Here is an 11,293-nt window from a genome sequence, read left to right as displayed (position 1 = left end):
CCGTTCCAGCTGCGGAGGTGAGGACTCCACTGCGAGCTGAGCGGGAACAGCCCCTTGCCATGAGCGAGGCCCCAGAGGCACGGAATGCTCCCGGTGCCGATGGCTGAGGGAGCCTCGGCGGCTGCTGCTGGAGCAGCGACAAACGCACAAGGAGCATTTCAGGTGCTGCAAGGCCAGGGCATTGCTCTGCCTGCTCCCGCCGCTGCTGCCTTTGCTCCCGCCCAGAGCCGCTCCCGGCAGCTCCGTTCTCTCGGCGCTGCCGCGTGCTTTCGGACTCTTCCTCACTCAGCAAACACGCAGCTCGCTCTCGGCATGCACCTCGCATCTCTCATCCTCAGCGTCTTGCTGGCCCGGCTCCTGGGTAAGTCCTGCCTTTTCCCCCAAGGCACCCTTCTTCTCTTCCTCTTATTCTTGCCTCCAGGAAATCCTCAATAGCCTTATCAGAACCTTGTAAGGAAATATCAGTGATTAGAGGGGAAAGGCTGAGAAAACTCGGCTTCTCTTTGTGGTTTCGCAAGAGCTTGCTCAAGAAGTTCTTTGATTTGTAAGGGAAAGTGGAAGGGAAAGCAGAAAAATCTCGGACTACTTATCTGTTTTTTCTCCCACCTTCAACGCATCTCCCTCTACCTCTCTTTCGTCTCATCCTTTTCTTGTAACCTCAGAAGATCTCTGCTGTCTCCGCAATTCCACATTCTTCCTATTTTAATGTAAATTCCCTCATCCCGTCAAAGCTGCTTCAGACACCGCACTGCTTTTAATTTCATTTTCTTAATAGGGCATCCCATTCTGCCTCCAGGCTGCCCCGGCTTCCAGAGTTCTCTGGGCTGCCAGAACAACCAGCAGCTCCCTCTTTCCAAGATTACCATTGTGTGTTCTCAGGGATTGAGCAACCCTCAGAGTTGACAGGATTGAGTCACAGGAAAGGGGACGCAGCATGGACCCTTCTGCTCTACCTCGATGAGTTTCTCAGCCTGATGGAGCACCTAAAATTTAGGCTGTTCCCGGGTCGTCTTAGAAGCAGATGTAGGAGCAGGGACACAAAGCAGCTCTTCTAACGGTTTTCCCGTGCTGAGAGCTCAGAAATCTTGCCCATAATCACTGTCACCTGTACTTCTGCATATCTGGTTGTGAAGACTGCTTTTGCATCCAATTTGTTTTTCCAACCTAGAGCCCTTCCCTTTGGAGCGGCTCACCATCACTTTCTTCCAGGCGCCACGGGGCAGGACACGGTCACCCAGGATAATGGACCAGTCACGGTGAAGCAGGGACACTCCTTTCACACCACCTGCAAATACCAGAGCAGTAATTTTTATGCCTTGTACTGGTACCAGCTGCGGAAAGGTCAAGCCCCACAGCTGCTCTCCTATCAAGCAGGGAGTGGCCCCAAGCACAGCGGCCGGATCACCACGCACCTGAACACCACGGGCAAATCCAGTGTCCTGCAGCTGGAGGAAGTGGAGCTCTCTGACACTGCCTGGTACCTCTGTGCTCTGCAAGACACCCTGGTGCAGGGAGCTGCCTCGGCTGTGCAACAAGGCAGGGCAGGGAGGGGATGTGTCAGGGCAAGGCTGAGGTTGGGGAAGGGACCCTGATCTCATCCTGGTGTTCACCAGAAGTTGCATCCACATGTGTGTACTATGAACTGGAGGTTTGGACAGAATTCATTCTAGTACTTTCCATGACAAACTCATTTGGACTATTTTACTCATTCCTGCATTGTGCAGCGTCTGAGTAAAGAAAAGTCTCCCCTGTGCCTGCCTGAGACCTTGTCCTTCCACATTCCAGCCCTGCTGCTTTTGCCCCACATGTCCCCAGAAGAGCCCAGCGCTGGTTGTGTGTTCCTGCCTTGTGAGCTCTCGGAGCAGCCCCGTTTGCACGGACACACGGGAAGCACGGGTTTGTCTGTGGCTCCACGGCGCTGAGCACGGCCCTGGCTGTGTCCGTGTGTGTCCCTCATCGGGAGGGAATTTGCTGCCTCTGCCAGGGCCCCGAGCGCTGCTGTGGCCCTGAAGAGCACAGAGCAGCAGCTTGCCAGGCTCCCGCAGAGCCTGAGCGCAGCCGAGCGGGGCCGGCAGCTGCCCGCTGCAGATGGTGCGGGCTGGATCTGCTCCCCACGCGGGGCGGCTGCTGTGTGCGCTGGGACACAGCTGGCTCTTGTCGCTGGCCGTGCCCAACGTGCTGGTGGCGCTGCTGAAGGTGCTGCTGCGGGGAGAGGCGGGGGCTGATTTGGGCCGGGGCGGAGCTGGCGGCGTTGCAGAGGAGGCGGCACGGCCGCAGCAGAGCCGGGGCTGAGGGGCACAGCGAGGCTCGGCCGGCGGAGCGGCGGCATGCGGCGGTGTCGGGGCGCGGGGCTGGCGGCGCTGCCCGCGCTGCTGCTGCTCGGTGAGCGGGGAAGGAAGCAGTGCGGGTGGTCGGGGGGCTGTGTGAGACTCCTCTCTCCCAAAGATTCATCTCTAACTCCTTTTCTTCCCTTTCAGTTCTTGTTTGCTCCATGTTCCCTCCTCTACTGTCATGGCGGGGTTTTTTTTGCCTCAGTGAAGTCCTTCCAGCGACTTTGCCTTTTTTACTCCGTTTTTTCATCCGTTCGTCCGTCCATCTGTCCGTCCATCCATCCATCCATCCATCCATCCATTCATCCATCCATCCATCCCTCTCTCCCTCCATGCAGGAAAATCTATTTTCCTCATTCCATTTTTCTCTTAAAAATTGCCATATTCCGTCTGAACAGCCCTCATAGTTTTGTGTTCGCAGAAAAACATTCTCGGATAAATAATCTCTCCATATTCTGTTCTCGAGGCATATCTCAGAAAACGCTAATCTGTCCTCCTTTCCTATCTCCACCTCCAACATTTTCTGTTAAAGAAAACTGATTGTTCTTTTCCCGCTGGCAGTGGCTGTGGCCAGAGCCCATATACAGCAGGAGCCACTCCTGGAGACCACCGAGGGAATCAGCATGAACATCACCTGCTCGCATCCCAAAATCCAGACCAACGAATACATCTACTGGTACCGACAGCTCCCGGACAAAGGTCCTGAACTCCTTGTGTTCACAGTGAAAGACTCCAAAAAGCTGCCGGGCATTGCAGGAGAGCTGTGGGTGTCGGCAGACCGGCGCTGGAGCGCGCTGCGGCTCGGCTGGCCCCGGCGCGGGGACGCGGCCGTGTATTACTGCGCGCTGGGCCACGGGCAGAGGAGCCGGGGCTGCGGCCGGGCACGAACCGGCGCGGGCGGGGCCGGGCGGGGCCAGCAGGGGGCGCTGCCGCTCCGGCCGCCGGGGCCGCCTCGCCCCGCTCGGCCCGGGATCCCGGGGCGCTGCCGCCACCGGCACCGGCACCGGCACCGAGGCCCGTAATGGCACCGGCACCGGCACGGACATCAGCACCGGCACCGACTCCAGCATTGACACCAGCACTGACAATGACAACGGCAGCTCCACCTTGCAGTCACCGACCTTCTGTCACGATCCCTTATAGCGCGGTGTCGTGATGGTTCTTTAGCCGATCCCAAAGTGCAAAAGAAAAACAGCAGGGGACTATCAGTTTAATGACAACAAATGCACATTTATTAGGGGCCAAGACAATAAATGCGATAGTGGAGTCAGAAAATAAATAAAAATGATAGATAGATAGAGAGAGAGAGCGAGAGAGAGAGAGTAGGGCCATAGGAACAAACACCAACACATGTGAGACTAGATCCTCACAGATCCGGACAATGGGGATCTGTCTTGTTGTGTTTGGGGGAGTCTCCAAAGTCCTACCCAACCCAGGGGTCCGGTTATAGTCTACAGATGGGAAAAGGGGGGAACATGCAGAACAATGAGAATCTATTGAAATTGCTGTGGGGTGAACAGGTGAATCTGCTGAAAATTAGCCAGGCAAGATGAACACAATGAAGAATAAGTTCATTGAAGTTACTGGAGAAGAACAGGTCATGTCATTCTCCTCGTCACTCCCTGTGGGAGGGGTCTCAGTCTCAGTCCTTGGGGAGAGGGTTCTCGATCTCTGTCTGTCCCGGTGGTAATGAGGCAGATGAGGGGTCTGCAGTGAGAGACCACCAGGGTCACCCCTAGAGTTCATTTGGCTTAAAGGTGGAGAGTGAAGCAGGAGTTGCAGCAGGACGCCCGTGCTGGGTCCATGCCGAGTCATCATCAAGTCCTTGCCAAGTTTTTGCCAGGCCTCATTTGGAACAGCTGGCGTGAGGGTGGAGTGGCTGCACCTACACTGTTGCCTTCTCAAAGCCAGAGCTGCAGCGGCGGGTTTTTCCTTCTCATGGCAATTGACAGGTAAATGAGTGAGGGTCTTCAGACGGCCTCTTACAACAGACCGAAATTCACCCTCTGGAAGTCCTGAGTAGAGGATTTGTTGATTTCCCTTCCTTTACAGAATATTGAAAACCCTGCCATTTCATAGTTGCTGTGCCCAACATGGTCTCCAGCCACCACATCTCCCAGCAGCACTGCTCTGGTTGCAAACAGCAGGTCTGCTGGGGCCCCAGCCTTGCTCGGCTCCCTTTTACTTTGACTGCTTGGAGAGCATCTGCACGGGGGAATGATTGCAGAGAGACCCGGCCTGAATGCAGCAGAGAGATTTAATGGGGCACAAAGACACAAAGAAACTCAGCACAAGTGCACAACAGCAGTGCTGGCAGCCCGGGGCCATCTGAGAGTCCGTCCTCCTTGGCAGTGCAGAGGTTCCCACACGGTGCCTGTCTACCTGCCCCAGACAGGGAGACGAGACTGATGGGCCCCACCAGGCTGCCCTTGCTGGCACCGCACTGCCAAGGGGAGACAGAGCAAATCAAGAAAAGGGAAAGGCAAAGCCTTGCAGCTATCCTGGGACCAACACTGAGAAATGTCCATCCTTTGCCCTGCACCTTGTTCTGAGCAACCTGAGCTGTCTCCATGGGGCTTTCCCAGCATCTGCTTCAGGGCAGGGACCTTGTGCCATAGCAGCACCTGGAAATGCCAGCCGGGTCACAGTCCCCAGAACTGATGGGCACTCGGTCACAGCTGAGGATGCTGCCAACAGCAGCCGGGGTGGAGGGTCCCAGCCCGGTGTTCTGTGGGAAGGAGCTGAGCATGGGGCCGGGCAGGGTCACCAGCACGGGGGAGGGCTCAGTGCCGACGGTGGAGTCCTGGCACTGCCTGGCACAGGGCTCATCGCAGCTCTTGGCCAGCGGGGTGGGGCCGCAGGGCCGGCATGGCCAGCACGGGCTGTAGCAGGACACGGCTCCAAGTGAAAAGTGCACCTGGCAGAGGGAGCAGACAAGAAGCAGAGAGCACAGGGGTGAATGAGAGCAACCAAGGCCACTCCTGAGTTGGGAGCTGGAGCCTCGGCAAGGAGCTTTCTTCCTTGCCCTGCAAATAGCAGCCTGGCCCAGGGAGACTCTCTCCTAATTCCTTAAGCATGGGCCCCTGTAGCTACACTGCAGCTTTTTTCTATTACACAATGTCACCCAAATATCTTTGGCATGAGAGTAGAATGAGCATAGAAGAAAACTATCTCCGCTGGGATATTTGCTATATGCATCGTTTTGTAAAAAAAAAGAGAAAGGGAAGGGGCATCACACTCGTCTCGTTTCCAGACTGAAAAGAAGCTTGGGTGCAATTGATCAATGATTTAGCAGCCTGCATGAGATTTGTCCAGGTAAGAAGCACTGACATGAACTCCCTGCTTCCTGAGCCCTCCTTTTCCAGCTGCTCTAAACATCACACTCTGCCACTTTCTATTGCCAGCCCCAACATGAAGGTGTCACCCATGTTTGGATTTTTAGATTCATTCTCTTTGAAATTTTGGGAGTGTCTCAGCATGGCTGGGAATTCTCACACACATACAGACACACGGACACAGACACAGATACAAGGATACACCGACACATGGACACACAGACACATTGAGAGGTCTCTCCATGCCCGTGCACAGCTGTTCTTCCCTGTGCTGCATCAGTTTGGTTTCATGGACACGGAGAAAGGCTGAGGCTTTATGCCCAGCTCCTTTATCCATGGGAGGGAGTTTCTTTCCTGTGCCCTGCAGGATAATTCGGGAGTCCCCAGCATGACAGCCAAGGGGAGATGTGAGTGAACAGATGATGGGAGCGAAGGAACCCCAGGGCCTGTCAATGCTCAGCTCCACGATACCAGCCCGATCCCTGCCCCCAGCCCGGCGCCGCCGCTTCCGCCGCGCAGAGCCCCGAGCGCCGCCCCGCTGGCACCGCGCTCGCCTCCCCTCCGTTCCGTGGCCGGAGCCGGCGAGAGCCCGAGCAGCGGCGGCGCAGGGCTCTGGGCCGGGGCGGAGCTGGCGGCGTTGCAGAGGAGGCGGCACGGCCGCAGCAGAGCCGGGGCTGAGGGGCACAGCGAGGCTCGGCCGGCGGAGCGGCGGCATGCGGCGGTGTCGGGGCGCGGGGCTGGCGGCGCTGCCCGCGCTGCTGCTGCTCGGTGCGCGGGGATGAAGATAGGGCTGGGTCTGGGACTGGGGTGATCCCGCTCATCCCCGCAGGCTCCCGTCTTGCTTGGTTTCTTCTTAGAACTCTTCTCGAGAGCTGTTCTGCCATTCATCCCTCCCTCTTCTCCATCCCATAGTCCCTCAGAAGTCTCTGATTCTACTCTTATGTCCAACCCCGTTCGAGCATTCCATTCCTCTCCTTCTTAATTACTTATAAAGCCATTCCTTAGCACTTCTAACTTTTCTTCTTTTCATGTAGTTCTTTTTCCCACATCCTCCCGTTCTCCAGTGACTTCACCGTTCTTCCTGTCATTCCATTATTCATGTCTCCACAAAGCAAGAATGGACACTTCCATTCTTGCTTATCGTGAAGTCTTCTCGGTCCTGTTCTTTTAATCATCTCTGTACATTCCTGACTGCTTCTGAGGGATTTGATCTGTGCAGTGGAGCAGGGTAGAAATTGATGTTTCACCATTTTTCTCCCCGGCAGTGGCTTCAATCAGAGCCCAGGTGGAGCAGGAGCCATTCCTGGAGACAGCCAAGGGCACCGCCATCAACATCACCTGCTCACATCCTAAAAAACAGACCGAGGAATACATCCATTTCTACCGTCAGCTCCCGGGCCGAGCACCCGAATTCCTCACCCTCGCTGCTAGAGGCTCCAAGGAGGTGCCGGCCATAGCGGGAGAGCTGCGGGTGTCGGAGGACGGGCGCTGGAGCGCGCTGCGGCTCGGCTGGCCCCGGCGCGGGGACGCGGCCGTGTATTACTGCGCGCTGGGCCACGGGCAGAGGAGCCGGGGCTGCGGCCGGGCACGAACCGGCGCGGGCGGGGCCGGGCGGGGCCAGCAGGGGGCGCTGCCGCTCCGGCCGCCGGGCCCCGCGCGGCCCCGCAGCTCCTTCCTCTGGCCCGAGCCCGCCCGCACCGGCCCCGCACGGCCCCGCACGGCCCCGCACGGCCTCACAACCCGCCCGCACCCTGCGCTCGCACGCTCGCCGCGCACAGCCCGGCCTCCCCTCGCTCCCGAGCCCGCCGCCGCCTCGCACCCAACTGCTGCGCCCAAAGGCGCCTCTGCCAGCGCCTCTCGCCCTCCGGCCACGTCTGCTGCTGCTGCTGCTCTCAGCCGGCTCTGCAAAGCAAAGAGCTGCTCCTGGAGAGCTCCTGGGCTGCGAACTGACCGAGCAGCTGCACTGAGAGGCACACGGGCTAATTCATGGAGTGCTGTCACCTCAGTTGATCCTGTCATGAGAGGGGTGCGGAGAGAGGCTTTCTGAGGTGACAAAGGAATTCCCATCTCGGTCCCTGCAGAAATGTCTCTGTTCTATAGTACAAGGTGATTAAGCGGCAGCATTCTCACCTGGATATCCAGGGCAAATGTGGTTACTGTCCCGCACTTCTCTACAGAGCTCTTGTCATCCTCAGGTTTCCCCAAACCACCATGGAAGAACATTCAGTATCTTCCTGAAATAGCAGAACATCTGGGAGGGAAAACAATAAATTGGTTGGGGTAGAGGAGGCATTCAAAGCATTAAAGAGTTCTCACACTCACATTCCACCTGAAAATCATTGGTCCCTTTTCCTTCACATTAGTAACCTCTCTGGTATCCTGAAAAGCAGATGCCAGGATTTAGCAAATGCTGCAAGTGTTGGAGGTAGACTGAGCTCCACAGGATGTTTCTCTCCCGGGACTTACTCTAGAGACCCCTTTTACTTTTGAGGTCAGCAGATTTTCAATATCCTCATGGGGTTTTTTGGGCTGATCAAGTTCAGTAAAGGCCACAGTCAGGGCATGGGAAAAGTGAGAGTGTCTGGTTCTCTGAGCCTCTCATCACGTCCATCTTCCTTCCGAAAGAGAAGAAAAAGGAAAGGAGAATGTGATGAACAAAGCACACCTATGTGGCAGTCGGTGTTAAGGGGGGGAAGAGGGAGCTCAGAGCTCTCCAGCCTCTAATTGATTGGCCATTAGGGAACAATGGCTGTGGATGTGAATTGGCCCAGGCTGAGCTTTGTCAATGACAAAGGCTCAGCAATTACGAGCGAGGACGTGGAATCCTCAGGAAAGGAGAGACTGCCAGTGATGTTCCTCTGGGATCAGAAAGGATGGCTTCATGTGTCGCTTCCCAGCACAAACGCTGGGAAGAATCTTCATCTCCCTGTACACGTCTGACCCTCTTTTCTCTGCTCTGAAGCCTAAGAAGGTACAACCAACAAACGAGCCCATAGAATGAAAAGCTTTTACTTTGAAAAACTCTGATAACTTCAGGAGCCTCCACTTCTCTAGAACCTCCTTCTAAACCATGGGGAAGTGCAACACCTGTGTGAGAATGTTCCTGTTACAGCCATAATCATTACCGGCATCGTTGTTCATATCATTCCAGAAAGCTGTTTTCTGAAAAACTCAATTTAACATAAAACCAAAATGAGCAGTATGGGATCACTCTGGGGATGACTGGGAAAAGGGATGGGAGTGAGGGAGCTTGGAGAGAGACGCTCATCCCAGGCAGATGAAGAAATGCAGGGGAGAAGTGACAGGGACTGAGAAGTCACCGGTTCCCAGAGGAAAGAGCAATGACCCCACCGAGCTGAGGACACCTCGGGAAGGTGAGAAAGCCCAGTGGGGAAGAAGCCCCTGAGCTGCCAAGTGCCCAGGCCTGGCTGTGCAGCAGAGCTGGCCGTTCCAGCTGCGGAGGTGAGGACTCCACTGCGAGCTGAGCGGGAACAGCCCCTTGCCATGAGCGAGGCCCCAGAGGCACGGAATGCTCCCGGTGCCGACGGCTGAGGGAGCCTCGGCGGCTGCTGCTGGAGCAGCGACAAACGCACAAGGAGCATTTCAGGCGCTGCAAGGCCAGGGCATTGCTCTGCCTGCTCCCGCCGCTGCTGCCTTTGCTCCCGCCCAGAGCCGCTCCCGGCAGCTCCGTTCTCTCGGCGCTGCCGCGTGCTTTCGGACTCTTCCTCACTCAGCAAACACGCAGCTCGCTCTCGGCATGCACCTCGCATCTCTCATCCTCAGCGTCTTGCTGGCCCGGCTCCTGGGTAAGTCCTGGCTCTTGCTAAAGGCACACTTCTGCTTCTCTTCCTCTTCTTCTTACCTGCAGGAAATCCTCAACAGCCTTATCAGGACTTTGTAGGGAAATATCAGCGATTAGATGGGAAAGGCTGAGAAAAATCGGCTCATCATTGTGGTATTGCAAGTGCTTGCTCAAGAAGTTCTTTGATTTGTAAGGGGAAATGGAAGGGAAAGCAGAAAAATCTCGGACTACTTATCTGTTTTTTCTCTCACCTTCAACGCATTTCCCTCTACCTCTCTCTCGTCTGATCCTTTTCTCGTAACCTCAGGAGATCTCTGCTGTCTCTTCAATCCCACATTCTTCCTATTTTAGCGTATATTCCCAGATCCTGTCGAACCTGCCCCAGGCACGACACTGCTTTTAATCTCATTTTATTAACAGGGCAACCCATTCTGCCTCCAGTCTGCCACATCTCTGTCACGGCTTCCAGAGTTCTCTGTGCTGCCAGAATAACCGGGACTCCCTCTTTCCAAGATCACCGTTGTGTCGACTCAGGGACTGAGGAACCGTCAGAGGTGACAGGGATGGGGAAGCAGGATGAATCCTTTGACTATACATCGATGGTTCCTCAGCCTGCTGGAGCACACAAAATTTGGGCTGTTCCCGGGTCTTCTGAGCGGCAGAAGTAGTAGCAGGAAGGCAGCTTATGTCTTGTCATGGTCCTGCTCTGCTGAGACCTCTGAAATCCTGTCCAAAATCGCTCTCACCTCTCCATCTGCATATCTGAGGACTGCGCAGCAGGGCAGAGAGATTTCCCCCCCAGGGTTTCGCACCCGATCTGTTTTTCCTGCCTGGTGTCCTTCCCTGTGGAGCAGCTCACCATCACTTTCTTCCAGGCGCCACGGGGCAGGACACGGTCACCCAGGATGATGGACCAGTCACGGTGAAGCAGGGACACCCCTTCCACACCACCTGCAAATACCAGAGCAGTGATTTTAGGGGATTGTTCTGGTACCAGCTGCAGAAAGGCCAAGCCCCACAGCTGCTCTCCTATCAAGCAGGGAGTGGCCCCAAGCACAGCGTCCGGATCACCACGCACCTGAACACCACGGGCAAATCCAGTGTCCTGCAGCTGGAGGAAGTGGAGCTCTCTGACAGTGCCTTGTACCTCTGTGCTCTGCGAGACACCCTGGTGCAGGGAGCTGCCTCGGCTGTGCAACAAGGCAGGGCAGGGAGGGGATGTGTCAGGGCAAGGCTGAGCTTGGGGAAGGGACCCTGATCTCATCCTGGTGTTCACCAGAAGTTGCATTCACATCTGTGTACTGTGAACTGGAGGTTTGGACAGAATTCATTCTAGTACTTTCCATGACAAAGTCATTTGGACTATTTTACTCATTCCTGCATTGTGCAGCGTCTGAGTAAAGAAAATCTCCCCTGTGCCTGCCTGAGACCTTGTCCTTCCACACTCCAGCCCTGCTGCTTTTGCCCCACATGTCCCCAGCAGAGCCCAGCGCTGGTTGTGTGTTCCTGCCTTGTGAGCTCTCGGAGCAGCCCCGTTTGCACGGACACACGGGAAGCACGGGTTTGTCTGTGGCTCCACGGCGCTGAGCACGGCCCTGGCTGTGTCCGTGTGTGTCCCTCATCGGGAGGGAATTTGCTGCCTCTGCCAGGGCCCCGAGCGCTGCTGTGGCCCTGAAGAGCACAGAGCAGCAGCTTGCCAGGCTCCCGCAGAGCCTGAGCGCAGCCGAGCGGGGCCGGCAGCTGCCCGCTGCAGATGGTGCGGGCTGGATCTGCTCCCCACGCGGGGCGGCTGCTGTGTGCGATGGGACACAGCTGGCTCTTGTCGC

General features: G+C 56.3%; 1 protein-coding gene and 1 gene segment (V, D, J or C); both read left to right on the top strand.

Annotated features, from left to right (window-relative positions):
- Positions 1 to 3,202: 3,202 nt before the first annotated feature.
- LOC146765170 (uncharacterized) lies at positions 3,203 to 8,666 on the top strand. The gene is made up of 3 exons (XM_085561981.1): positions 3,203 to 6,433; positions 6,931 to 7,250; positions 8,628 to 8,666. Exons 1-3 carry the CDS (start codon positions 6,085 to 6,087, stop codon positions 8,664 to 8,666), a joined length of 708 nt encoding a protein of 235 aa, XP_085418107.1. The 5' UTR covers positions 3,203 to 6,084.
- LOC144247470 (T cell receptor alpha variable 14/delta variable 4-like) lies at positions 7,375 to 11,264 on the top strand. The segment is given in 2 exon segments: positions 7,375 to 9,471; positions 10,343 to 11,264. Coding segments are annotated over 2 exon segments (660 nt in total).
- Positions 11,265 to 11,293: the final 29 nt, after the last annotated feature.

This window comes from Lonchura striata, chromosome 27, assembly GCF_050655825.1.
Source record: "Lonchura striata isolate lonStrDom1 chromosome 27, ASM5065582v1, whole genome shotgun sequence".
NCBI classification, from domain to species: Eukaryota; Metazoa; Chordata; class Aves; order Passeriformes; family Estrildidae; genus Lonchura; species Lonchura striata.
Note: the sequence above shows the minus strand (reverse complement) of the source record. Positions and strands in the feature narration are given on the sequence as shown.

Coding starts and splice junctions, on each gene's coding strand:
- LOC146765170 (XM_085561981.1), top strand. CDS start 6,085: ATGATGGGAGCGAAGGAACCCCAGGGCCTGTCAATGCTCAGCTCCACG. Junction 6,434..6,930: donor GCCCGCGCTGCTGCTGCTCG/GTGCGCGGGGAT, acceptor TCTCCCCGGCAG/TGGCTTCAATCAGAGCCCAG. Junction 7,251..8,627: donor GGAGCCGGGGCTGCGGCCGG/GCACGAACCGGC, acceptor TCTGCTCTGAAG/CCTAAGAAGGTACAACCAAC.